The sequence below is a fragment of the Antennarius striatus genome, chromosome 4 (assembly GCF_040054535.1).
Source record: "Antennarius striatus isolate MH-2024 chromosome 4, ASM4005453v1, whole genome shotgun sequence".
Classification (NCBI taxonomy): domain Eukaryota; kingdom Metazoa; phylum Chordata; class Actinopteri; order Lophiiformes; family Antennariidae; genus Antennarius; species Antennarius striatus.
In genome coordinates, this window is record NC_090779.1 from 21,703,775 (window position 1) to 21,730,173 (window position 26,399).

General features: G+C 43.3%; 5 protein-coding genes across 8 annotated transcripts; 1 reads left to right on the forward strand and 4 right to left on the reverse strand.

Annotated features, from left to right (window-relative positions):
- Positions 1-64: 64 nt before the first annotated feature.
- On the reverse strand, positions 65-7,796 carry slc7a10b (solute carrier family 7 member 10b). The gene is made up of 11 exons (XM_068312643.1): positions 7,679-7,796; positions 5,220-5,424; positions 4,978-5,129; positions 3,768-3,893; positions 3,539-3,692; positions 1,344-1,467; positions 1,006-1,109; positions 842-938; positions 592-741; positions 310-487; positions 65-186 (listed from the first exon to the last, which is right to left on the reverse strand). The coding sequence occupies exons 1-11, from the start codon at positions 7,794-7,796 to the stop codon at positions 65-67; spliced, it is 1,530 nt and encodes a 509-aa protein (XP_068168744.1).
- Positions 7,797-8,310: 514 nt separating this feature from the next.
- On the reverse strand, positions 8,311-11,052 carry pdcd2l (programmed cell death 2-like). 2 transcript variants are annotated; one of them, XM_068313487.1, is made up of 2 exons: positions 10,575-11,052; positions 8,311-9,559 (listed from the first exon to the last, which is right to left on the reverse strand). In XM_068313487.1, exons 1-2 carry the CDS (start codon positions 11,014-11,016, stop codon positions 8,970-8,972), a joined length of 1,032 nt encoding a protein of 343 aa, XP_068169588.1. In that variant the 5' UTR covers positions 11,017-11,052; the 3' UTR covers positions 8,311-8,969. The 2 variants fall into 2 exon arrangements, with proteins under 2 accessions (XP_068169588.1, XP_068169587.1); XM_068313486.1 differs by having other exon boundaries at positions 8,311-9,562.
- Positions 11,053-12,144: 1,092 nt separating this feature from the next.
- On the reverse strand, positions 12,145-14,877 carry immp2l (inner mitochondrial membrane peptidase subunit 2). 3 transcript variants are annotated; one of them, XM_068314026.1, is made up of 6 exons: positions 14,790-14,877; positions 14,435-14,572; positions 14,195-14,298; positions 13,268-13,333; positions 12,590-12,692; positions 12,145-12,513 (listed from the first exon to the last, which is right to left on the reverse strand). In XM_068314026.1, exons 2-6 carry the CDS (start codon positions 14,567-14,569, stop codon positions 12,376-12,378), a joined length of 546 nt encoding a protein of 181 aa, XP_068170127.1. In that variant the 5' UTR covers positions 14,570-14,572; positions 14,790-14,877; the 3' UTR covers positions 12,145-12,375. The 3 variants fall into 3 exon arrangements, with proteins under 3 accessions (XP_068170127.1, XP_068170129.1, XP_068170126.1); XM_068314028.1 differs by having other exon boundaries at positions 14,749-14,826; XM_068314025.1 differs by having other exon boundaries at positions 14,695-14,813.
- Positions 14,878-14,935: 58 nt separating this feature from the next.
- znf277 (zinc finger protein 277) lies at positions 14,936-19,770 on the forward strand. Its single transcript, XM_068314024.1, has 12 exons — positions 14,936-15,013; positions 15,479-15,692; positions 16,415-16,503; positions 16,888-16,970; positions 17,075-17,166; positions 17,330-17,440; positions 17,842-17,974; positions 18,315-18,382; positions 18,479-18,575; positions 18,813-18,855; positions 19,012-19,186; positions 19,438-19,770. Exons 1-12 carry the CDS (start codon positions 14,986-14,988, stop codon positions 19,628-19,630), a joined length of 1,326 nt encoding a protein of 441 aa, XP_068170125.1. The 5' UTR covers positions 14,936-14,985; the 3' UTR covers positions 19,631-19,770.
- On the reverse strand, positions 19,763-25,947 carry LOC137593707 (kinesin-like protein klp-3). The gene is made up of 14 exons (XM_068312644.1): positions 25,828-25,947; positions 25,440-25,610; positions 24,951-25,070; positions 24,388-24,450; positions 24,206-24,307; positions 24,027-24,140; positions 23,746-23,912; positions 22,830-23,490; positions 22,513-22,655; positions 21,803-21,863; positions 21,190-21,398; positions 20,921-21,107; positions 20,329-20,424; positions 19,763-19,925 (listed from the first exon to the last, which is right to left on the reverse strand). Exons 1-14 carry the CDS (start codon positions 25,945-25,947, stop codon positions 19,776-19,778), a joined length of 2,364 nt encoding a protein of 787 aa, XP_068168745.1. The 3' UTR covers positions 19,763-19,775.
- Positions 25,948-26,399: the final 452 nt, after the last annotated feature.

Here is a 26,399-nt window from a genome sequence, read left to right on the forward strand (position 1 = left end):
TCCCAGAGTGGGACGGAAAGTCCAGATTTATAAAAACAGTGTGAACGTGTTCAGGACCAGGTTTTTAGGACAGGGGAGACAAACGGCTTGAAGACTCAGTCCTCTCTGACAGGGTCGTGACATCGATGGGGTCAAACTGAGGAAACACCACGAAACACAACCTCTGGCCCACCAACGTCACCCTCTCTGCAGGAGACACAAGATCTAATGGTCAGCACAGTCCTCACCTGTAGTCACACACCTGTTGTTAGACACACACCTGGAGTCACACACCTGCTGCTAGACTCTCTGTATTACACACTCACTCACCTATGAAGCTGTAGATACACTTTGGTTTTTGTTTCCAGTGAACACCCAGAAAGTAGACAGGTACTCCAGTCAGCATGATGACTAAACCAACTCCACAAACCATAGGCTCAGAGTGCAGACTGAAACCCAGGAGCAGAACCCAGAACAGCAGGTAGCACACAGGAACCACCAGGCTCACCTGGATAGAATGAGGATAAATTGTAAATTAATGAAAACTGTGACGTACATTGAGTGGAGTAGATCAGTTAGACCAGTCTGATACACTCATATTTGGTGTCATACCTTGATGGGTCGGTACAGGTTGGGTTTCTTCCAGCGATAGTACAGCAGACCAGCAATGGTGACGCCGTATGACAGGTAGTTGATGAAGGACACGTAGTTGATCAGGTTGTGTGTTTCTCCGATGCAAAGTATGATGATGGTGGCAGCGCACTGAAAAACACAGGAACTGATATACCCTGAAATCATCTGTCCGCTGTTGATAAGTTAGTCAGAAGTAAGGGGAGAAGAGAGGAGGTGAGTAGGTACGTACGCAGACCAGTAGGGCAGGGATGGGAGTACGGCTCTTGTAATGGATCATGGCCAGTAAGCTGGGCAGGTGACCCTCTCTGGCTCCTGAGAAACACAACCTGCAGCCAGAAATAAGTCAGCAGATGGTGATGGAGACGAGCAGTGGAGGAACACACTGGACCTCACCTGGAGGAGGTAAACAGATAGCCGTTGATTCCTCCGAAGGTGGACAGAGCCACAGAGATTGGCATGAGGATAGAGAACATTCCCAGTAACTTCTCCCCGAATGTCTGCAGAGAGGAGCAATGAACAGAACCTGATAGTCAGCCTCATAGAACCTCAGAAGTGAACTCAGAAAAGTTTTCTCTGTCACTGTCGTGACGTTTTAATCCCTCGGAGGCTCAGTATCGTTTCTGACTTCTGACCTATCAGATGAATGTCATTTTCCTGATTTAGAAACTTAACCAACACCACCTGAGGTACTGTATAACTGTGACAGGTCATTATGGAGACACATTACTCACTACAGCGACGGCATTGGATGACAGCAGCTCCACGGGTGACATGGAGGAGAAGTAGGCAATGTTGGTGAGCGTGTACACAAAGGTCACCAATGGGATGGAGATGTAGATGGCACGAGGTAGGTTCCTGACACACAACATGCACAGGTGATACAGGTAGACCATTAAATCATTTATGAAAGTGATCAAGGGTGACAAATTGACAAACCTGAGGATGATTTTTCAGTAAAGGACAATTTTTGACTTTTTTTAAAAAAAATTTTAAAATTTTATATACTGGTTTGATCCCCGGAGGGAAATTAAGAACGCACACTCTAGCTACTGATTCAAATGCATGCATACATATATATTTGTGAGTACAGGCCCCTGTATCACACACACACACACATACACAAGGGGGCCTGTAGGCATGCAGGGGAGGTAGAGTGGCAGGCAGCTCCTTCTTGGTGCGCCTCAAATGAGCAATTTGTAAAGGGGACGGCACCTTGCTCAAGGGTGCCTCGGCAGTGCTCCGGAGGTGAGCTGACACCTCCCACTGTCAGCTCACCTCCGGGTATTTTTGGGGGGAAGGGAGCGGGATAAACCTGTTTTAGCGGCTTCACATTCTCATATCTACCCACACCAAAGTGTAGCAGATAATATGTTTAACATGCATGCTAAACATATACTGTATGCTACATACTGTATATAAGCTTACAATCAGAAAACCGTCTGATTACAAAAAGAAGACTGATCCACTAATGCTAGACCACCAGATGTAAGTAAACAAGGCAATAGTCTCAAGTCTAGACTTTCCAATAGGCCCAACTTGAAGTGTAGACCTTCTATTAATCTCAACAGGAATTATAGACATTCTAAAAGTCCCACAGGATGTGTAGATATTCTGGCAGTCACAACAGGAAGGTGGTAGACATTCTATAAGCATGTTATGCAGATGTTAATAGAATTTTTATCTTTTATCTGTCCAGAAACAAAGCATGAAAACATCACTTTTAATGTAATGTACATGCTGATGTTTTCATTTGTAAAGAAGTGACCCTGTTAACTATCGACTTTCAATCTAAGAATATACAGTATATATGTGGTTGTCATGGTTACACTGCCCAGAACTCATGACTACCAATGAGGGTTGGAGCCTAGATCCAAAGGTAAATCCAGAACTCGTCACCATAGGTGAGGTTTGGGAGACTGATCAACTGGTAGATTCAGAACTCATGACCATTATTGAGGGTTGGAACCCAGATCCACTGGTAGATCCGGAACTAATGACCACAGGTGAAGATTGAACAAAGGTCCAATGGTAGATCCAGAACTCCTGACCAAAGGTGAGAGTATGTGACCATAGGGGTGGAATGTTGTAGATACACTGGTATATCCAGATTTTTGCCTTCACACTCAGCTCTCTCTTGATCAAGATGGTCTGATCCAAAGACATGATTACTGCTGAAGCTGCACCAAACCAGCTACCCATCTCAAAGTCCATTTTCTCATCACTAATGAACAAGACCCTACTAAACATGCTAAAGCAACTCACCCTCAACCTGGAGGGCACAATCCACCGTTTTTTCAGCAGATGGCCTCAGATTTGTTTGGAACCAACTCTCATCTCTTCAAACTTGGCTGCATACTGCTCTAGTGCTGCTGATGGTCACTCACTGATGAAGACAACAGAACCATCTGCAAAGAGACACAAGTCTGAGGGTTCCAAAGCATCATTCTTCTCACCTTGACTACACCTTGAGATCTTTCCGTTTCACAAACAGCAGCAGAGACAAAGGGCAACCTTTGCGAAGTCCCACACCCACAAGAATGTATTACTTTTGAGTTCCAATCTCGTATATTGTTTTTTCTCCACAAGCAGAGCTACTTATTCTCCTTTTCAGCATTTGCTGTAACTTCAATCTCAGACATAGTCTCAAAGTCGGCAGTTAACAGGGTTGCTTGTAAATTTCAATACACTGGACTACTTTATGGTTCTAAACAAGTGAATTTTCCAAGCCAAAAAGTAGTCGAGGAACTATCATCTGCGAATATTGTATATTGCCATTTAGATCTTTTTTTAGAGTTTACCAAAGTGTAACTCATGCACAATTAAAATAAAAAGTGAACCAAGAAGCACACTGAGATGGAAGCTGAACATCCAAGATGTTAGAGCTTTGGTAGATGTTGAGACAGTGATGATAAATATTAATATTCACCGTCTGGGTTCAACCACTTCCTCTGTAACATAGTTGAGGAAGTTCCAGCCACTGAAGGCGAAAGATGCCTGCAGGAAGGCAAGAGCCATCTGACCCACTGATGGCGTCCTATCCATGGAAAATGCCACCTGAGGGGTGAGTGCCTCATACTTCCCTGAAAGATAATACACAACTGAGTTTGATTTCATGACTTCAGGGAGCAGTAAAGCTTTAGACCACAGACTGTTACCGTTGTAGATTTGGACCAAGCCAACCATGATGATGAGGCCCAGAGCCATCAGCTTCCCCACAGTGAAGATATCCTGGATCCTGGTGGCCATACGAACACTGAAGCAGTTCACCCAGGTCAGCAGCACTGAGCATAAAACACACAATCAGGATGACTGCACAGACACGAGCCCGTGTCACAGTCCTTGATTTCATTTTTCTTACAAAGTTTTTTTGACCTGCTCTTAGTCTAGCCCGTCAATCAAACCTGTTTGCCATGGGAGACCCTAACAGGAGCATAAAGCCCCCGATAACATAGCTCCTAGAATCACGTGGGTACTCAGACTCCCCCACCACAATAAGGTGGCAGTTCATTGGGGAGATTCTTGAAGATCTTTTAGGCAATGTCATGTTTTCTATGATCAAGTTTATTGAAGTAAGAACTCCTTTCAGTATGTCCAACCATCAATGTTTCAGCCATCAGTTTCAGAAGAAGAAAACTTCAAAGTTTCAGATGAGATGCTTTAGGTAAACTTGGACTATTTGTAATCAGGACCTGCAAACTTTCACAAATCATTAACGGTCTTGTCAAACCGGAGATGAAGTACACTCATTGTGTTCGTGTACTTTTCTGCACCAACCCAGAGGTCAGGTGGCAGCCGTTCAGTAAGTCAGTACCAGTGTGGTCCTTCCTGACACTGGGGACCCGTTGCTGGTGGGCTGGTGGTGGGTGGCAGCAGCCAGTCGTCATGGGAGGCAGTAATGTGGGAAACTGGCGAGTATGAGAGGCCATGATTGTTTCACCTCATTCATCACTGTCATCAGTTTAGCCCCACTCTTCCTCATGCTGGCCTCACTCTCTACACAAACACAGACTGAGGTTCAGTTTCCATGGTAGCGGCCTGCAGCATCCCCAGTTTCCTCCTCACAGGTTGGATGGATTCTTCATGTCGAACTCCAACATGGAGCTCAGGAAACAGCTCCCTGCAGTGTCGTTTTACTTTCCCTGACTTTCCAGAGCTGTGTGCCATCAATATACAGTATATAAAATTACTGTATATGTAAGTTATTGATATAATAAGTTTTGGATGTACAGAAAAAAATCTGAATCTTCGAGCAACAACAGAACAGCTATTGAACTAGACATGACAATGACTGATGTATTTGTGCTGTAGGTTTATCTATTTGAACATGGAATGTGTAAAAAAAAAAAAAGATGGAGATCGACTTACAGAGACAGGTGGCAGAAAGCATCCTTGTTGCCATATATGGAGGGACGCAGTTTGGAAAGACAGGCTGCAGGATGTAGCTGGAGAACGTGAGGGCGATGACGGCCAGTGTGGTTGGGTACATGATGAGGACAGCGCTCCACAGCAAAAGAAACCTGAGGAGGAAGACGTACACACACCTCATTGTCACACATTACATCATGGACAACACATTTATATATGTATGGATTTGTATATGTACTCACCCCATTAGACCGCCAAAAATCTCTGTGACATAAGAATAATCTCCTCCAGATTTAGGGATGGTGACGCCCAGTTCAGCGTAACAGAGGGAGCCTAAGGCAGCGATGCAGCCCCCCAGTAACCAGACCAGTAAGGCCAAACCCACTGAGCCCGAGTGCTCCAGGACCCCCTTTGGAGAGATGAAGATCCCAGACCCGATGATGTTCCCTGAAAAGGGGAGGGTGAGATAGTGATTGAAATGCGGCCGTACTGATCAGTGTTTGACCGACTGGTTTCAACTGTTTGAAGAAGCCTGCAGCTGAATGTATGCTCTGTTAAATCATGAATGTTTCCTCAGTCGTTTTGATTATTGCACTTTTTTCTTTGCCTTGATTGAAATGTTCTAAAATTACCAATTAAGACTACATAAAATCACAACATATTACTGTGTTTCATAATATAATGAAAGGATGAATGTCATGCTTTTGGATCTCATAGCTTTTTAATGTAATTTATACTTTGATCACTCTTTTATATTTCAACTATGGGTTCACGGTGGCTTTGTCAGGACTGAAGATTTGTCGGTCTGACCCCTCCGTTCCTCTGGATGTAACCCAGATTTTACTAGGGGTGCATTAGAACCCAGAGAGTGACTTAAAGGAGGAGGGTCAGACCATCCCTCAGTTGGACAATCTCCCCCTGCCACAGCCTCGGGTTCACATTACCAGCAGACCAACACATTCACACTACAGCGCCACCAGTAGCATGGCAAGAGGCAGCCAAGTGGCACAGACGGCCATTATATAAGCAGGGATCGATTGTCTGTTCCACTGACCAAAATCCACATCCTCCTCAGTGTCTACGGGATGAACGCCTGGTCCAAGTCCTCCTCCTCCTCCTCCTCAGTTAAATATGGCTGACTTCGCTCATAGGCAGTCTGATGGAAACAGTATTGGTAGATGGTGGAGGCACAAGACCCATTTACCTGTCCGTCAGTAAACAAGAGCTCCAGGTGAGACACACCTGGTTGAAAGGTGGAGAAGAACTCTGACTGGTTGAAGTCATATTGATACACACCTCTGCTGCCCGAGTAATGTGCTTTTTGTTTCAGCTTTCTATCTGCAACGGATGTGAAGATATTTGGTGGGCTAACAAATGGACGGACGAACACACAAACATTGACAATTACAATACATCACCGTTTTGAAGCGGGATGTAACCAGCCTACTCCGCATACAAACACACATGGATTCATTTTCATAATCATCTCCTCTGCATTAATTTGCTTTGGTCTTTTTTGGATTTTTCTTTACAACACATTTACAACACAACACTGAACTTTTATACACATTTTTACAACAGTCAAGTCAGCACTCCTGTGTGTTGAAACTGATATTTATACTCTTAAAAAATAAAAATTCCTCAAACATTTTAGTTAACAAGTAATGAGTCTCAAATATACATGGTTTTCACTTCTAGAGGTACCTGAAAAATATTATTGGACTTTCCCATGACATTCTAAGTTTTTGAAATGATCCCAGATGTGGTTAGACTGGACTTATTTTGTGGCTTTAATCCCACTACCTGTACTTTGAAGGTGATTGTATCGTGTATTTTTGTCACTGTATGCATATTTAATGTATTTGTATGCTATTGTGACCTTCATGACCAGGTCATCTTTATAAAACGGATCCTTGAGCCTATCAGATCGATTTGTGTTCTTGGAACTTACTGTATTTCCCTGACAACACGTGAACCAACATTCAGGTCATATGACTCATTCACTCTCTGTTGTGACTAACTGAATGTCCTGATTGGTCAATGTCAGAATTGTCACCAAGCAGCCCCGGTCCTGATGAACACATTGGACAGACAGACGGATGGACAGACAGACATTCACACACCTTTTCAGCATCCTTGTACTCCTAACTTGTTTAATCTGAGCATAAACTGCAGGTGTGAAATGTCCCTGCAGCAAACCTACAATTATGCAGCAAAATCTCAACATGAAAAACTGGGGGCCTTGAGGGGCCCTGGGGGGCCTTGAGGGGCCCTGGGGGGTCTTAGGGGGCCCTGACGGGGTAACTACAGAAAAGGAAATGTCTGAGATCAGGTGCCGTCTTTAAAAGCCCTTCTTATAACTATTTCTTCTGACTTCACTAAAATGTTTCACTTGTTTGCTGATTTTAGATTTTTATTGCTTTTACCTGATTGGTTGTTTTATTTGTCAATCACTTTGTCACAATGATTGGAAGAGTGCCCCTCTAAAATCTATAACTGTAACAAATCACCAATAGCCAGATCAGACTGATGGATCAATAATGTTAATCATTATTGATCGATTTAGGCTCTAGCTGATTGACACGTGGGTACTAGGACGGCACGTGACTGAGGAGCTGATTGATCAGCCGATTGTTTAATGATCAGCTGTTTGGCACTAATGAGGTGAAGGCTATCAGCGCTCACGTGATCAATGTCTCACCTATGATGATGGTGCACGCGCTCAGCAGCCCGATCTCCTTCTTGAGCGTCACTCTGTCCGGGTCACTCTTCTTCTCCTTCTGGCCCTCCGTCGCGCAGCCGATCGGTCCAGGATCCATGTCCGCTCCTCCCAGTACTCTCAGTACTCCCAATGCTTTCTCCTCTCTGAATTCACACTGTGTGAATGGGCTGCGCCTGCGCAACAAACTGCCGCTGTCCAGCGCAGAATGTTAAACAGTACAACTTACCGCGATGCGTTCAGGGACCCAGGGAGGATCTTTAACGTTTCAGATGCAGTCGGTCTTGAAGGGCAGTCCTCTAATCCTATCATTGAATACCGCATTAAAAAGTTCTAAATTTAAAGTACTGCACTAAAATGTGGATGAATGCAGATTCGGTGAAACGCATGAGTATAAATAAAAAGAGCAAGTATTTTTATAATGTTTGGATACGTCTCATCTTCTGTGACGTCACACCACAGAACATTCTACCGTCAACAGGTGGAAAGTAACAAAGTTCGCTTTATGTACAAAGTTGAGTCATTTGAAAAATTCAAATTACATTTTAATATTTTTTTTTAGCTGTTTCTGATGAATGTCTGAAGCAGTTTGAGATGACAGAATCAGAGCCGTAGTGTGAAGATAAATATATTCAGCCGAGTTAAAAACTCAAAATGGCCAGGAAGAAATAGTTCCACAAGTTATGCAATTTCCTCCGGGATTAATAAAGTATCCATCTATCTATCTATCTAATTTATTTTGAAAAACTAAAAACCCTTTAACAGCAAAAATCCTTACTTTATGGGTCTTTTTCTGTATGATGTCTCCTACAATTAATAATATTTTGAGAAAAACATAATCCTGTCATTCTGTGGTAGAGTGTTCCTCTTCATAGCTACTCCTCACTCAGATGGACTGTGAGCTGCTTCTCAGTAGTCGTGACCTAAATGTTGTTCATGCAAAAGTCGAGCCTGACATTCACCAATTCTTCATTCAACAGTCAGAAGCAAAAATTCATCACATTTAAGAATCTGAAAAACAAGATTTCAACATTCATACCAACTTAAACGACTGAAGCTTTATTAAAACCCTGAATGGAACAATGATTGCATTTGAGTCAGCGGTCCACCTGTAATAATCCCAGCGATGATGTCACAGTGTCCAGAATTCCTACAGTGACATCACATGTTTCAGCTCATGTGTTAAACTGGATGAACCCCCTCTTATTTAAGAGCCAGACATTGATATGATCAACTATCTGTTACCCCTGTTTCCGTGGAGACACAGAGGCCCTTATTTAAAGAGCTGCTGGTCAGGGTCCGACTGGACAAAGCAGAACTCCTCCACAGATGATCTGGATTCATCCATCCAACAACTTTTTGTGCAGCTATAAACCAACACAGTCCCAAATTCCAGCTCTGTCCCACCGCCTGCCATCTGCAGCAGACTGACCAGAGCTGGCATGAGCTGCAGCTCAAAAGTCCTGGATCCTCCACAGATGCCACACGCCGGAACCAACTCAGCCATGTTGGGCGGCGGCTTCGAGATAAATAGCGGCTCCCCGCTGTGGCAGTACCGAAGGATCTGCTGAGGACACAGCGAGATTTTCTTCATGAACTTGGAGAAGATGCCATCTCCATGCCGGGCACTAGCTTTCTCATACTTTTCCTCCCCGTCGCCACCCTCTAGCGCTCTCACCGCCACTCCTTCCCTCTTCTCATAGTCCTTCAAGAGTTGCTGAGCATGCTGCAGATCATCCTCCTCGCCAGTCAGGTCTGACTCATCCACCACACTGATGAAGAATGAACGCAGCATGGGGATGTCCTCCTGAGAGTCGCCCAAACTGAGATCCTGCAGTTGGCTGCTGATGTCACTTTCAGATACTGCTGGACAGAAAATAACAGGCTGATGATGACATCACTGAAATCATAAGCTCAGGTTTGTGACATCTTCTAACCAATACAAACACATTTGACTTAATTCTCTGGAGCCTCATTTTGAAATTGTTTAGCTTGGGGGGTTTTTTAAAGTTATTTTTATTAAAGCATGTATTAATTTCACACAACATAGAATTTCAAGCAAAATGAAATTGTGTACATAAGAATATAATATTAAAACAAAACAATTGCTTAGCTTTCTGAAGTTCTTTCCCTGAGCAATGTGGGATGGGATCATGTGAATGAAAAAACTTCACTCTTTCTGGGCATAGTTCTGGTTCTTAATGGGTTTAATGTCTGAATTTGAATAAAAAGTAGATTAAAATAGAATGTTAAAAATTAAAACAGACTTGAATAGCAATATAATTGCCTGTCTTACCCACACTGGATGCTAGAGAAAGATTGGTTGCTGTGAGTCACTTGATATCATGAATGTAAGGACGAGGAAGAGGAGGGTCTACAGATTAACCAAAGTTTGAAAATACAGTATTCTTTTAGAACCATCACAGGAACATAGCAGTACGTCCTCATACCAACACTTAAAACTCGTAACAGTATTTTTACTCGTTGTCTGTGTAGGTTCTCAGTCATCCAGGTCATGGTTATTCAAAAGCTGTTTTAAGTCAATCCACTGGACGTTAAGGTTCCGGAACTGAAGAAGTCTCTTGGATGAGAGACGAAACATCTTCACGAACTTTCTTAACGTCCAGTGGATTGACTTAAACAGCTTTTGGATAGTATTTTTACTCCTCTGATTATAGAGTCTGTGTTCCCTACTTAATGCTTTATTTTTCATACTATTAATTTTAATTATAAGAGGGTTTTTTTTACTGCTTTTGTTTTAAACGGTGTGTTTTTTAACAACTTTGACTTGTAACAGTAGTTTTACTACTCTTACTTGCAATCGAGTAGATTTTCTTCAGTAAAGCTCTATTTCATCCACTTCTGTGGTGATTCCTACCCTCTGTCTCCACCTTCTTCATCCCGCTCCATCCATCCTCCTCCTCCCCTGTTCCCCAGTCGTCAGCGGAGTCACACCAGTCAGTGGCCGACAGAGGAGCCTCCTGAGCCGGGGTAGGCCGGCTCGTTGTCACCGCGGTCTCCAGACACTGAGAACGGAACACTTTCCAACACTCCGGGCCGCCGCCGCAATCTGCTCCCGGACATGCGAACAGGTGGAGGTTCCTGTGGAAAGGGGAGGCATCCAGAGGACAGTATATCTGAACCGCGTGGACTAACGGGGACCCACAGCAACCACAGCGCGGAGACTGTCGGGTGGTGAGCGGGGACCAGTCTGGCTGGCCGCCCACTTTGTTGGTGAGAAACGAGGTCTTGTATCTTCTGGAGTCGATCTCTCCGTCACACACACCAATCAGCGTCAACTCCTGGGCAGGGGACGCCATCTCTCACATGTTGGGTACACTACAGGAAGTGGATGAGTCCGGGTCCATCATGAAAATACTTCCGTCAGATGATTGTGGCGTAAAGGTATTAAAGAACAGTACCTAACTGTTTATACCCCGATGTCATTAGCATGACATCGGGGCGTACATGTAAAAACGGGCAGGTGTATTTTATTTAAAATTATTATGAAAGAACTGACACAGGCTGGAAGACATTAGACTTTTTTTTTAAAGATTTAAAGTTAGGATCTGTGGTCCGTCACCTAAATATTTCCGTCGGCTTTTCTTTTTCTTTTTAATTAACTTAAACTTTTACCGGGATTCCTGACATGGTTGGACAAACTCTGACATTGAGAAACAGAACAGCTGATCTGAGTTGGATAGATAAAATCACAGTATCGCTGACTGTGACATAAACTTGTTCACGAGAACTGTAATTATTATCACCATGGCAACCAGGGATAAACAACATGCCGCTTTATGTCGCTCCAGCTCAGCGGCCGGAAGTCTTAACATGTGCGTTCGGTAATTATAAGCACATAACTGAAGAAGAGCCGCAGCTTCATCAGCAGTGAAGGAATGACAACTGAAGCAGGAGTGACTGAGTTAGTTTGAATTTGCTTTACTTCTCTCCATCCAATACACCCGTATCGCCACCAGTGTTAACTAGTCACAGGTGAATTATTGTGCAATCGGTGACAAAACTTTATTTTTTACATTTCTAAGTTGTGGAAAAAGTTCCCCAATGGTCATAGGTTGCATTGATGGAATGTCACTTATTGTTGCTACTTGTTGACACTAAGGTAAGTGAAGTCTTTCTATAACATTAACATTCAGGTAAAAATACATTTTTTGCATCAAAAACCACTCAAGTAGAAATGAGATTCAAGCTGAGATTTTGAGACAGTAAAACACAGAAGTGAACTTATCCTTCATGTGAACCTTTTTACTTGGTTGTATTCAAATGAAGGATGATGATCTTCAGTCATCTTAAAATGATCTTGGCATGAAACGCCTCAAAAATTAAGATGCTTCTTCAGCCAACATATTGATGCACAGCTACAGATCACAACCAACGACAGACACACTGTCAACCGTGACCTCAGGGATAGTAAAATGACCCTAGTCTTCAAAAGTCCAGTTTAATTAAACAATTTTAAAAATTAAAAAAGATTCAATTCACAGTTACAGAATACAGACCAACACAGTCAGCAGCAGCCAGGCTGCAACGACAGGAACACATTCCAGGTCCAGGTCATTACTTCAATGTTCAGGTTCCAGTTCCTGCTGTCCTTGGTAACCAATGGCTGGTGAATGAACAAGCACTCAAACATAGCAGCTAATGGATGTCTCCCAGTTTTACAATTCGTCTTCATCCCCCTCTTCCTCAGTGTCCAGCGGTTCTCTGTTTGGGGGGAGACAGGGTTTGATCTGCTGCCAACGCTTTGGAGGCCAGATGATGTGAGAGGCACGAGCATGAAGCAGCCCCACAGACACCTGGGAAAGAAAACAGCACAAGTTAGGATCGGAGAATATTTGTCATGGTTTGATTGGACTGATGGGGGATTCATACCGGTCCAAAGCTGTTGCTGTCCAGACTGTGACCGTGATGGTCCCCCTCGATCCAGAAGTGACCGTCTGGCACACGAACAAATCGGTTCTTGTAGCTTAGAGTCCTGAAGAGAAATGTGATTTGAAATCAGGATTTTCTCTCAAGATAAGACATTTAAAAGTTGTGTAAGAGATTTATCTGCATGAACCTATTGACAGTTTCGCTATAATCTGTAATCCCTCCTGTGGAGTTCCAGGTCGCCCCTTGGGGTCTCCTCCCAGCTGTCCAGAAAGCCTCCACAAAGGAGACCCCAGGAGGAACCCAACCAGACGTGGAGTGGAGGAGCAGAGGCCCTAAACTGAAATCCTCCCCATCCTAGAGCATGAGTCCGTAAATGAGATTAAATGAACCTGATCAGTGACCTTTCACATATCCGTGCCAGTTCCTGTGTTTCTTTGCTGCATGCCTGTATTTTTGATAGTTAAGATTTAAATAAAGATTCCTCCATGTTTCTCATCTAACAGGATGTTTTGTGTTTTTTCAGGTTCCCCATGAAGATTTGTTTTAGTTAATCTGATGTGAAATCTGTGTGAATCTGTATACTGCAGATATGATACTGAGACAGGATAAATGTGTTATGTTAGATGTGATGCTTTATCCGCCTTGTTTCAAATAGATGTTTATCCTCTATCTTCCTACCGGATGAAGTCGCCCTCCAGACCAATGACCCGCTTGATGATCTTCTGCTGGGGGTTTTTGGGGGACCTGAGGGAACAAGAAAAACATGAAAAATAATGAGCACAAAACCTGAATGGAAAATAAACATCATGTTAAAGTAACTCAACCTGAGGTGATCAGTTAAAAGTCAAATACATGAAGTTACCAACAATTTTGATCATCTGTAAGGTTTCAGGCATAAATTTGACATCTGATAGTTTCAGTTTTAATTTCGGGACCAATTGTTATTTTTAAAATAGAACCAATCACCAGAATGAGTCAACAAAACACACCAGCACAGGTATTTGATCTCCAGTGTCTTTAAACATACACACCGACATCCATGTCTCCGCTTCCTAACCCTACATTCAACACAGATGTGTTCCCATGGAAAGAGGCAGACACTTTGCAAAAATCTAATGCATTTAGATATTTTTTTTAAAAAAAGGATCACTGAACCTGCGCTCATTAAAGATGGACTGAGGTGAATAAAAACTGCTCTGTGGTCCGATGAGTCCAGTGCTTTTTTTTAAAAATAAATCATGGATGATTCATCCTCCAGGCTAAAGAGGAACCCGACCATCAGGTTTGTTATCAGCACATAATTCTAAACTAGTGTCTGTGATGGCATACGGGGGCATTAATGCATATTGGAAACCTGCCCATTAGTGAAGGCTCCATTAATGCTAAATCAGATATTCAGGTTTTAGGAACCTGTTTATTTTAACAACACAATGAAATTATAACAGTAGTTTCTGCACATATTGAAACAGCTTGGTTAATTAAGCTGGCCTGCCTACAGTCCAGACTCTTTGCCCATTGTTACTGATTAAACTTTCCATTTAAATTATCTCATAAGTTTTCATTCTGCATTCACTGATTGTTAAAGAAATCCTTTTTCTTACTCACAAGAGAGACACAATGTCTCCACGTTCGACTTGATAGTTCCTCACACTCCAACGGTTCAGCAGGACAACGTCACACTTTGACCCCCCCTCTGGATTCAGGAAGGGCTGAAATATATATGCACAATATATAGGAGCAACACAGGATTGAACACATGAATAAACCATCACACACACATTGCTGAGTGTCACGGGACACCCCAAAGGACATCGTTCACTCTGATGGGTGTTTCTAATGTCTCACCTGCATTGATGCTCCCTCCACTCGTGCCACACAGGCAAATCGATCAAGGAATGTGACGGTGACGGGTACGGCGACGAAGAAACCACTGACGAAGGCCCGCAAGTACCGTTTGCTCGACCTCATCCGTTGAGCCATCACCTGGCAGGAAACAAACAAGAAAAAAAGGGGGTTCTTTTTTTATGTTGCTCCCCAATGAAAATGCTTGCTCTCATCAATGCTTTGTTTAGAATGCATGCTAGCAGCTAGCCGATGGTACTAACCGGCATGAACAGTGTGACTGTGAGCCGATGACGTTATTAAAACGAGCACTTTACCTGAGAAACTACAGCTGAAGCTAGCGAGGCTACAGACCTACCGGCAGCGTGGAGCTAGATCTTCCTGTTGTTGTTATACGTCACGGGTGTCTCGTGCCTCCCATGGGTCCCAAAGGGGGAGAGGCGGAGCCTGACCCCGGTGACGTCAGTGAGAGCCCACGTCCTGGATGACGTCTGTGACCTTTTGGTAAACCCTGATTGGTCAGTCTTGCTCTGTTTAACCACGTGACACCAAAGATGGCCGCCTGTGGCAGGAGAAAAGATGGTATGTTCTCATTTTAGACGTTTCAGTCGGACTCATGACGTTGTTTGTGTCCGAAGATCATTGTCAGTCTGAAAATAAAATGTTCTGTCTGTCAGAAAGAAAGTACCAGCTAAAAAGCTCTCAATATTGAAGTTTCAGCTAGCTGGCTAAGCTAAAAGGCGAACTTGTCCGTCCATGTTAATAGTTACAGACTTATACAGATAGAAATCCAGAGTAAATATTAGTATTAAATATTATTACTCTAACCCTAGTTTGTCAAAAGGTAGGAAAAATGATTTTTTTTTAAAAACAGTAAAGACTTTGAAATTTGAAGAAAAAGTTCTTAAAATAAGAGCGCTTCCCCTGCCTGAAAGAAGACACGTCACGATTCTAGAACTACTGTTAGTAGTACAGTACAGTATATGAGAGTATAACTAGTATGGTTATGGATGGTACTGCAGTAACGCGTGGGTCTCCGTCTCACAGCTGAGGACAGCATCCTGGAGCCACTGTGTTTTCCAGAGCAGATCCCTGAGGGGACCAGTTCTCCCAGTAAACACTGGCCCAGTTTAGAGCTGCTGGTGTGTCTGTTCTGTCGCGAGTCCGTCCCTCAGGTGCAGAAAGACGTCCTCCTCAAACACCTGCTGATGGAGCACAAGACGGTCATCGCTGACGTCAAACTGATCGCAGACTTGCCAAAGTATGAACATACGAAGCGCACTGCCTTGTTTCTGTACAGAAAGCTGATCTCAGACCAATTTCAGCAGATTAAGACTGCTGTATCATAAAATATTTTATGTTACTGTTTATTTACTGCTGCCGGAGACGTACAGAGGTTAGGTTCAGACCAACATGAATCTCAGATCTGTTTGATCACGTTCAGAGCCACCATATGGTCTGTGAGTTTACCAGAAACTGCTTTTTTGGATTATTCACACACACACACACACACACACACACACACACACACACACACACAGATGTGCGTGTGTGTAGTGGCAGCCAATCTTTATAATGCATTGAACAATTTGAAATCGCTAGCTCACCCAAAAATAATTATGATCTATAAGTTTAGTTTAAAGGTATAAAATAAACATTTATCCTGATCATGTTTAATATAATGTTTAATATAATGAACACTGAATACATTGAAAGAAAGAAAAACAATATGCAGACATCAGTCTCAATGCTCACATCATAGCTGTACTAATCAGGTTTGCCAGTAATAAATACATTGTCTTAGACTATGACCTCATCCATGTCTGAAGAGTCTCAAAGTTAGGTTGAATCTCTTTGAGTTGATTTAAAGCTTTAGAATCGAGAGAGATCTTCCCAACAGTTGTCTTTAGAATAAATACCCATTGTCACGGTGACGGGAAACAAAGCTGATGTTTCTGTGATGCCTTTCCTCTTGTCTTTCAGGTACCTGCTGTACTGGAAGGGCAGATTCTTGGAGCAGCCGGTCACAGAATTCTGCAGTGTCATTAAGACTAATTCCACTGGTCCAGTCGGTGAGTTCACAGACACTCAGACATGTTCATTGTCCATCCAGCCTTACCTACAGCACTGAGTTCTCACTAGCTGCAGTCTCTTGTGAAGACAAGCCAAAACATACATAACAGGAAACACCATTACTCACTTCATTATCAGAAGTGATCAAACCATGATCCAAATCAATATCTTTTGGTCAGCGATTGTTCTCAGTAGCAGTAGGGTATTCAGTTACATATCAACCAAATCTGTGAACAGTTCACTGTAAATGTCTTCTTCTGACTGATTAACCCACATCAATAGGTCAATAGTCATAGTTAATAGTCAAACTATACTGTAACTTTTGTCTGCCTGTAATTTTTATTAAGATCAATGTGATTTTGATTTTAATCTTGTCCGCACAGAGAAACAGGAGGACTACTTCCTGCTGTGTGACGTCCTTCCAGAAGACCGAATCCTCAGAGAGAGGCTCCAACAGAGACGACTGGTCAGGAACCTGACCCCCATGTTCTCTGATTGTCTGACATGAATCCACAAACTGTGGCGACCAATTCCGCCCTCCAGGATCTGTTTCAGTGTTGATCTTTACAGGAAGAAGTTCTGGAGCAGCAGCAGGCGGAGAGAGAGGACAGCAGCTTCAATCATGTCTGCATGTTCTGCAGTGAAGAGTTCACTGGAAACAGGTTGAAAACCAAATTAATCTGACAGCCAGTATAAAGAACAAACAAAAAACAAACAAAAACAAAACTATCAAAGTTTTATCAAATTGCCATTAAAGTGGTGTCATATACTGTAAATGAGCAATTACTCTCAGCACATCATAAATATTTAGTGTCAAATTTTCAGGGCGACTCTGCTGAACCACATGGCCCGAGAGCATTCCTTCAGCATCGGCCTGCCGGACAACATCGTGTACTGTAAACAGTTTCTGGAGACATTGCAAAGCAAACTGGACAAGTAAGACCTCCGGGTTAAAGACGTACATACACTGAACTGAACATCCTTTACAGACATATATATAAATATATGCTACACATGTATATGTTCTACATACATCCTCCACAGATGTATAGACTCTACATGTAACTACATACATGCTCTTGTAGATTCTATGTATACTGTCTTGCCCTCTATGAGATGCAGCAGAAAATACATACATCTAGTAGTTAATGTAATAAAGCTCTAAACTGTAATTTTGTTCCAAGTTATTTTAGCATCAACCATCATCTATACGTCCTTTTAGGTTAAATCTATGCAGTTTTATTTTCCTGATAGACCAATTCGTTCTTTGTTAATCTGTTCCAACAGCTGACATGCAGAGAACATGGATGCTAATGTTTACTGTGTCCCCCTCTCAGTCTGCAGTGTCTTTACTGTGAGAAATCCTTCAGAGACAAAACCACACTGAAAGATCACATGAGGAAAAAATCTCACCGCCGCATCAACGCCAACAACCATGAATACGACCGCTTCTACATCATCAACTACCTGGTACCACAACCCACTGTCTAAAGATTAGCTACCTGAAGTACCTTTAGACCTGGCTCTCCAATAGAGACCAGGAAAATCTGTCATGTTTGATGATGTGTGTTCTGGGTAAGCATGTCACGTGGTGAACAAATATTGAAATGTCTATGTTAGCTCTGGTGCTAATCTCACAGTCACTCTAAAAGTGAGTACGTTTTCTTCTAAATGGACAAAATCTCGTGCTTCTTCTGAAGCGTTTGGCATTTTTACATGCATGTGTTTAATGTGATTAATCACATGAGTCATTTCCTCTTTAGAAATCTGTTTGGTGGAAAGTTAGACGAGTTTTTCTGTCTCCTTTCAGGAACTGGGGAAGACCTGGGAGGACGTCCAGAGCGAGGATGACCGTGAGCTGGTAGATGATGAAGATGAGTGAGTATCGGATCTGTGTGAATGGATTCAGCTTCACTGATCACCTATGATGAAGGGAACCATCTCTTTCTTATCCCATCTGTCTGTCGTCCACAGTGATTGGTCGGACTGGCAGGCTCATCCAGTCACTGCCGTGTGTCTGTTCTGTGATCATCAGTCAGAGACAATGGACCAGATCTACACACATATGAAGGTAGAACAACGTTTACAGGAAGCCAGAAACATTTGGAAACCTCGCCATCCTGATCTCCTTGTGTAACCAGAGTGTTATCATCACTAGTGTGTAACAAGCACTAGCACTACATTTTCTTCTGATTTGACAAATTTGAATGCTTTCCTCTGATAGTGACAGAGATGTGAGGAATCCTACGATGTCCAGTGAACCATTTTCTGATGTTTTCTGAATTTTTTTTTGCTCCTGTGGTTTCAGGACACTCATGGCTTCGACCTCCATCAGCTGAGGACTCAACTCGGTGAGTAAAATATACACAAGATGTTCCTTCTCTGTAAGGTGATCAGTGTAATTAACGGAAGCAGTCACTGACAGATGAGATCTGGTATGAACCAGAATCTGCATGAGGTGGACGGGATATAAACTGTGTACACCACATACACGTGTCTTACCGCAGGTCTCAGGTTCTACCAGCAGGTCAAACTGGTGAACTTCATACGTCGGCAGATCCACCAGAGCCGCTGCTACGGCTGCCAGGAGAAATTTGACTCCAGAGACGATGTGGTCCGCCACATCGTAGATGAAGGTCATGTGATGATGCTGCCTGAGGTGTCGACGTGGAATCAGCCACAGTAAGTTCAGGTTCATGTTGGTGTCAGTGCTTCCAGGTCAATCTTTTCACTAACGCCAGTGAGAGATAACATGCTGCAGGAATTGTGAATTGCTGCTGCTACCACCAGAGGGCACTAGTGTTTTTTTTTTCTTCCGTTTACTTTTGGATTAGTTTATATTCTGTTTTAAAGAAACTACTGTTAATAAAATCATTCATTTTATTTATTTACTACTTCTCATTAGTGAATAAACCTGACTCATCTCTCCTCAGGTATTACTTCCCCACGTATGAAAACGACGCCCTCTTGTGTACATTATGTGACAGCGGCGAGGACGAGAGAGACGAGACAAACCACTGCGAGGACGTCCCGGTCATTGCAGAGGATGTGTCCAACCTCAGAGCGCTGAAACAGACCAGCGTCCTCAACCACCTGCTGAAGAACAGAGGCTCCTGCAGCAGCTAGGATGACGATGGAATGGAGTCAGGGGCAGATTGATGTCAAACTAATCGGTCTCTGAAGCGACTCTACAGACATTGAGATATAAAATCTATCTTTTATTGTAAAACAGTCACAAATCAGTCATCAGGGATCTCTTCTGGTCTCCTGTCTATTTGACAGCCTTGTTGCTTTTGGTGGGTACAATGTTCTGCGTCGCCTTCCCCAGTGACACCTGCCGTGTGGAGGAGCCAAACTGGAGCGTGCTCAGTGTTTCCGCCACGTCTTCAACATCTGGACTCACGTTCAGAAACATGCAGCACTGCAGAGAAACCAGAGGACACACCTGTTAGCGAGGAAGATGATCAGTTTAGCTAAACATGTTCACGTGGAACCTGTCTGGACACTTTGACTCAGTAATGTGTGCAATAAAACAACAATTGAGGCAACACTGGAGGTGGTTTTGTGTAAACAAACCATAAACATGAACAATTAGATTGTCCCTTTACTGTTTCTGCACCGGATGCCGTTCCTGCTGCAACCCGATTTATCTGGGTTTGGGACTGGCTTACAGTAGACACTGGCTCCAGTAGGGCTGCAGATACTAGGGATTGAAGCCAGGGCCGCATACGTGCGAAGCATGCTCTCTACCCTTGAATTACATCCCCGGCCTGCCGCAGTCCTACCTCAAAACAAGCTGTGTAAAAGCCGAGGGAGCATCTCACCTTGGCATCTCCACTGAGGCAGGACTGCAGCAGGTGGGTGAGTTTGGAGTTCCTGTACGGGACGTGGAGGGCGTTACACTTCAGAGCGCTGAACACCTGGAGGACAGGAGGAAATAATCTGCCGTTTTCATGCTTGTAAGAAAAAGCAGGTTAGCACTGCAAATGTTAGCCTGAATGGGCTGTATTAACCAAAAATAAACAAAAACCCCAAAACAACCCAATAATAATGTAGCCAACAGTGAGCTCCTTGTTGATGGAGGTAAGATGGAGGTAAGGCTCAATCACCACTGCAGGTCAGGAGCTCGTTAGTTACTGTATCCTTCCAGTAAGAATAAAGTTTAGAACAAGCCGAGTCCCATCTCAAGTCACACTTGTTTGCTGAGCTTCAAGGTGGAGCCCAGTTTAAAGAACCTCATAAAAACGTCTGCAGATGGAATCAAATTTTATAACCAGTTCCAATTCTGGTACCTGATTTTGATGGCCAAACCTACTGGTCATAATATCCGCATCATTAACCTGATCCATTAGCAGCTGGAGGTTCCAGGGCAGCCCCGTTGCTGACCCATGTGCCCCCCCAGGTGGGCCTCTATACCTGTCCCAGGGCCGTCAGAGACTTGTTGATGGCAGCCGCCTCCACCAGCCGCTGACCCTCCGCTTCAGTTTTAGAGATCCGTTCAGATCCAGCCAGGTCACACAGTGTGAGCGTCCCACGAGACACCAGCCCCGACACCTGGTCTGAGCCCTCCACCTCCAGCGCCACCACCAGGTGAGACCGGGAACTGAGGAAGAAGGACATTTCATTAATCCTGCTTTTCATCGGGGTAGCTTTTTTTTTTCTACCTGTCTACCTGAAAGCAGCACCTGTGTGTGTTCATCTTGGTGGAGGCGATCTTCCTGTTCTTCTCTCCTGTCTCCATGACACTGAGGATGTCAGCTTCAGTCTGGACCTGGATCTGGGTCAGTCCTTGGACAGACACTGACTTCCCCTGGACCCTGATGTCCAGAGCAGGACCAGAGCTTTTGGTCAGCAGGTCATTCAGATTGTCATTATAAATCTCCAACATAGAAATCTGAAAATTAGTACAAACGTATAAAATGTATTGCACAAATATAAAAATACGGTTGTGTGCGTGTGTGTGTGTGTATATATATAATATATACCCTATGTACATATAATTTAATATTTTATGTCATTCTGTGGAAAATTGTCTCATTAAAATTAAAGTTACTTCAAAATTGTTGCTTCACAATAATTGAATATAGAAACATTATATATAGTTAAAATGGACACTGGAATTTACTGGTGTGAAAGGACGTTTTCATATGTTGGTTGTGCTGGGTGTGTATTACTGAAGTGTTTCCACAGTGGTGACATCATCGATGGTGTGGAGAGTCAGTGTGATCTTTGGATTCATACTCTGGTGAATAATGAGTGGAGACATTTCACACAAAATCAGCTGTGATGATATCACACCTTCAGCCTGTAGGACACGTTCTCCTTCTCTGAACAGATGCGGAGAAGTTCTCGTATGGATCTAAGAACACACACATACACACGCACACACACACACACACACACACACACACACACACACACACACACACACACACACACACACACACACACACACATACAAGAAACTCAACTCTGTGTAAACTGATCTCATCACATATTGATGAGCCGTTATCAGGTGTCACATCTCAAAATGAGACGAGAGGATTTGAAACGTGTCAAAAAGCTTCCATTGCTCCAGACTTTAAATCCGACCACTGATCATTCACCTGTTTCTGATTGGATATTTGGTTTTGTTTTTGTTGTGGGTGCGTCAATCAGACGTTTTAGCATTCTCTGATAGAACCCATCACTAAAGTAAGGGCTTTCTTACAGTACATCCTTCCTAACATATTTACGTGAATAATGTTCACCTATCTTTATGAAAACTAAACAATTATTAAATGTTTTCACCTGTTTCACAGCTCGCCATTTACTTCTACAGGAAGACGTTTTCTAAAAGCTGTGCCAAAACTAAGCTGGTGTCCATTGTAAAGACAAGTTTTCTCCCTATCATGTTTTATTGTTGATATAATGCTGAGTTGGAAAAGACAGGTGTGAAAGCAGTTGCTATGTGTTAATGGTTTTACGTTACTAAAGTTTACATCACAGCATTATTCAGCAACTCTGACCTGATGTTGACTCCGGGGTTCTCTTTGTTGCCCATCATGGTGTACGTCTTCCCTGAGCCAGTTTGCCCATAGGCCAGTATACAGACGTTAAATCCATCCACGCAGGACGTGATCACTGGCAGAGTCCCTGCAAACACATCTTCCTGCAGGAAGAAACAAAAAAAGACATCAAATCTTAAGATTTTTGTAACAAGAACAGCAAAGATTTGATACAGTAAAAAAATGACTGAAATAATCGATTGTCAAACTAGTTTCAGACAAATTTTGTTTGAATTGACTTGGTTCAGATGCATTGGAGAGGTCCAGTTAAGTGTTACCTGTGTGCTGTTCTGAGAGTAGACCTTATCAAACTGAAATTTCTTTCTGTTCCCCTTCTGGACGACCGCCACCTCCTGGTCACTGACTGTCTCCAGGCAGGAACTGGAGCCCATCGTCTTCCTACAGCGACAGAACACTCGGATGTTCCCCTGCAGCTCCAGCAGCTTATTGTACAGACTCTTCCGTTCCACCGCCTCCTTTCGGTAGAGGGACCTCAGCTCCTCCACCTCCTTGGCTGAATCCTGCTCTGCCAGGATCAACCTACCCGCAGCAGCCTTCTGCTGCTCCAGCTGGTTCTTCATGTCAGTCATCGCCTGCTGGACGGTGGATCGGAGCTGCTTGTTGGAGACGTTCAGCTCATGTGTCAGACGGCTCACCTGCCGGACTTGGTCGGGTTCTACAGTGGTTTTGATGATGGTTTTGGGAGGGGGAGCAGCGGGAGTTCGGCGATTCAGAAGGGATCGGATCTTCTCTTGAGCACCCTGCTGGTAAGCTTCAAGTTTGGCTAATTTATGGTTCTGGTGCTGGATGACTTCGCTGAGGTAACGGACCTCCCTGGCTAGGTAGCTGTTCCTCTGAAAGAGATCGTCCACTTCCTTCTGTTTGGTCTGGAGTTTCTGCTTGAGATCCTCAATGATTCTGTCCCGCTCAAGGAGGGCTCTGCAAAACAAGATGTTTCATCAAGGGAGTTAACAACAGGCATCATCAAGACTGATCCAGAAATCAACCAGAAATCAACATTACATGAAGAAAAATGGAAGAGAGTGACATAAAAATATTGAGGTTTTTCACATATTCATGTCTAGTTTTAGCACAACTGAGCTGACAGGAAGTCCTTCCCCATCCAGGACAAGCCTGTCGTCTTTAGAAGTGTTCTGAATCAGTTTGGATGCTGGTCTTGCGGTTTTTGCACACCTGAAGGAGTTGAGATCATGGGTGTAGTTGTGATCTCCGCCTGGAATCTGCAGCAGTATTTCTCCAAACATGGTAAGGTAGACAGAGATGACCTCCTCAGGGTCATAGTTACACTGTCTGAGCGCTGCGGTGATCTCCTTCTGGTCCACCAGACCAGGAAGCGCAGACTGGAACACCAAACACAATACACTTTTTTCTTCACGCTGGGAGCTGGAATTCCGAGGGACTCTTTCATCCCAGTGATATGTTGAAGATGATGAGAAAATCAGACTGTTCCTTACCATGACTTGTTGGACTCTAGCCTTGACAAACTCCACGTTGACCTCCCACTGCAGCGGCAGTAGGAGCCACACACCTGACTGAGGATCCCAGAACCTGCAGATGTTAACCCGCTCCTGAAAGATGTTGGGGTGAGATAGCAGAAAGACACACCGTGGCAGAAGTCAGGAACCCTCCTCACCTCGAACATGTAGGTCATGACGGTTCCTCTGCCTTGGATGTAGATGCTACCGGTGCGATCGTCTTCCCCGACTGCAGGCTGGCTGTCAGCAGGAGCCAGTGGCTGACCAGAGGCCTAAGGGTCAAAATAATGATTCGTAGGATGCAGGGAAATATTTACAGAGATGCTAATGATCAACAGACCTCCATGTTGGCAGTGAGGAAGCGTCCCTGATCGTACCAGTCCTTTGGAAATGGCTGCAGCTTCTGATGATGACAATGAGGGGTCAAGAATAAACTAGCTGTCAGGACACACATTAAGAAAAAACATCAAATTTCCATTCACATGACTTCAGAACAGTTGGCCTAAAAAATAGAGTCCATTGAAGTCATTTTTGTTTAGAACACAAACATGACTTCAAAATATAATCCATGTTTCTGGAAGATCCTGAAAAAACTTGTATGTGGTAACCCGTTCAGCTAGTCTAATAATCTAATGAAAATAATGATAATAAAAACCAATATACATAAATAACAGTGTAGAATTTTATTTTCACTGATTTATTTTGGGAATTACAGGAATATTGGAATTCCTAAGGCAGAAGGTGAAGGGGACCAGTAACAGATAACGTTTTAACCCAATGATTAGAAATAATAGAATCAAGAGGAATCTTCAATAGAGTAGACAGGCACCAAGGGTCTGATGGGAAATGTAGTTCTGATGGAAGGGAACCTTGACTGACAGAAGTGACTGGTTTTACTCTGACCTGGGATTCGTCGACATAAACTCTGTTGCCATGGTGTTTGAAGCAGCTGTAGAGTGTCCCGTTGTTGTGGAGGAAACTCTCAAAATCCAGAGACAACTCTTCTCCCTCCGCTCCGCCTTCCTGTCAGAGTTCACAAAAAATCCACAAACACCAGCAATTGATTAAAATATCAAACAACAGAATAACAAACAATACTGAATAAGTCCAATTTTTGTTGCAAACATTTCAGATGTCATAATTAGTACATGATGATCAAATGAAATATGTGAACTTATTTTTCCCCAAGCATGAACAAACATGGGTAAAAACTTTTGACCATCACGTTTGAGACACACAGTGTGAGCCTTACTAAGGCAGAGATCATGTTGTTAAGTTGTGGGTTGTCTTTTAATTTGTTTTCAACAGACATGACATGATCGATGTAACCTGATCAAAAATGAATGACAACCAGACATGCATTATTAATTTCTGAGTGAATATTTAACTCACAGTAACTGGAGCTGCATTCAAAAGACATTCTTCTTCTTCTTTTTGTTCTTCTTTTTCTTCTTCTTCTTTTTCTTCTTCTTCTTCTTCTTCATCTCTTTTCACAATTCTGTCATCACTTTTTAGAGACTGGATGTCTACAGTGTGACTGTGACTCGCTGCTTCCTCCTCTGCCTGAAATGACAGGAAACAGCAGTCAAGATTTAAAACCACAGAAGAAGAATTCACATCTGGTAACACCTAGTCTGGCAAAACAAATTTTATAAAATCATAATTAAGATCTGCAGTAGTACAAAATGTCATTAATTACATGTGAGGCTGCCCAGTGACTGACCCATTCCCTTGATACCACCAGATAGTCCTGTGGAGCTCAGCCTCCCTAAATGTTCACCTGTAGGGTGTCGTCGCTCCGTCCTGCAGGTGTAGCTGACCGGTCGGGTTCGGGCTCAGCCTCCTGGACCTCTAGCCTTTCTGGCTGGGGGGCCTCTGTGACGGACGCTCCGCTGCCCATCCTGACACCCAGACAGTGGAAGACAAGACCGCTGGGACAGGTGAGAACAGGTGTAATCTGACACGCCTGCCTGTCACACAAAGCTGTGGCTCCAACACAAAAAACAGTATGTTGAACACACTGAGAGGTAACGTGAACAGTAAAACATGCCATTTTAAAGGGAGATAAACTCCAATATTTAATTATTCTAAAACTAAGCATCAGAATCTTTAGATCTTTTATTATGATTTTAATTATTGGTATTATACTTTACAGTAAAAGATAAAATTACAAATTTTCTATTTCTGATCATTAGGTGTATCTTTATGTTTTTCTCTTCTTGTCCCCAAATTATTTATAGCTAAATCCTGATTGTCTCAGAATGACTGAAAAAAGATGATTTGAGCCAATCATCCCTCACCTCCCAGGAACCAGCAGCTCTGGATATGAAAGGGGTTCAAATGGGCAATAAA

Excerpts from the sequence above, each read along its gene's own strand:
- slc7a10b (XM_068312643.1), bottom strand. The coding sequence starts at position 7,796 with ATGGATCCTGGACCGATCGGCTGCGCGACGGAGGGCCAGAAGGAGAAG. Across the intron at positions 488-591 it reads ACCTGTACCGACCCATCAAG|GTGAGCCTGGTGGTTCCTGT; the intron begins GTATGACACCAA and ends CATTCTATCCAG. Across the intron at positions 187-309 it reads GTGTATCTACAGCTTCATAG|AGAGGGTGACGTTGGTGGGC; the intron begins GTGAGTGAGTGT and ends TGTCTCCTGCAG.
- pdcd2l (XM_068313486.1), bottom strand. The coding sequence starts at position 11,016 with ATGGCGTCCCCTGCCCAGGAGTTGACGCTGATTGGTGTGTGTGACGGA. Across the intron at positions 9,563-10,574 it reads GAAGAAGGTGGAGACAGAGG|CAGTATCTGAAAGTGACATC; the intron begins GTAGGAATCACC and ends TTTTCTGTCCAG.
- immp2l (XM_068314025.1), bottom strand. Across the intron at positions 14,299-14,434 it reads TGGAGGGAGCATCAATGCAG|CCCTTCCTGAATCCAGAGGG; the intron begins GTGAGACATTAG and ends TATATATTTCAG. Across the intron at positions 12,514-12,589 it reads ACAGCAACAGCTTTGGACCG|GTGTCTGTGGGGCTGCTTCA; the intron begins GTATGAATCCCC and ends TTTCTTTCCCAG.
- znf277 (XM_068314024.1), top strand. The coding sequence starts at position 14,986 with ATGGCCGCCTGTGGCAGGAGAAAAGATG. Across the intron at positions 16,971-17,074 it reads GGCTCCAACAGAGACGACTG|GAAGAAGTTCTGGAGCAGCA; the intron begins GTCAGGAACCTG and ends TGATCTTTACAG. Across the intron at positions 17,167-17,329 it reads GAAGAGTTCACTGGAAACAG|GGCGACTCTGCTGAACCACA; the intron begins GTTGAAAACCAA and ends TCAAATTTTCAG.
- LOC137593707 (XM_068312644.1), bottom strand. The coding sequence starts at position 25,947 with ATGGGCAGCGGAGCGTCCGTCACAGAGGCCCCCCAGCCAGAAAGGCTA. Across the intron at positions 23,491-23,745 it reads CATGATCTCAACTCCTTCAG|AGCCCTCCTTGAGCGGGACA; the intron begins GTGTGCAAAAAC and ends CTTGTTTTGCAG. Across the intron at positions 21,864-22,512 it reads AACCCCGGAGTCAACATCAG|ATCCATACGAGAACTTCTCC; the intron begins GTCAGAGTTGCT and ends GTGTGTTCTTAG.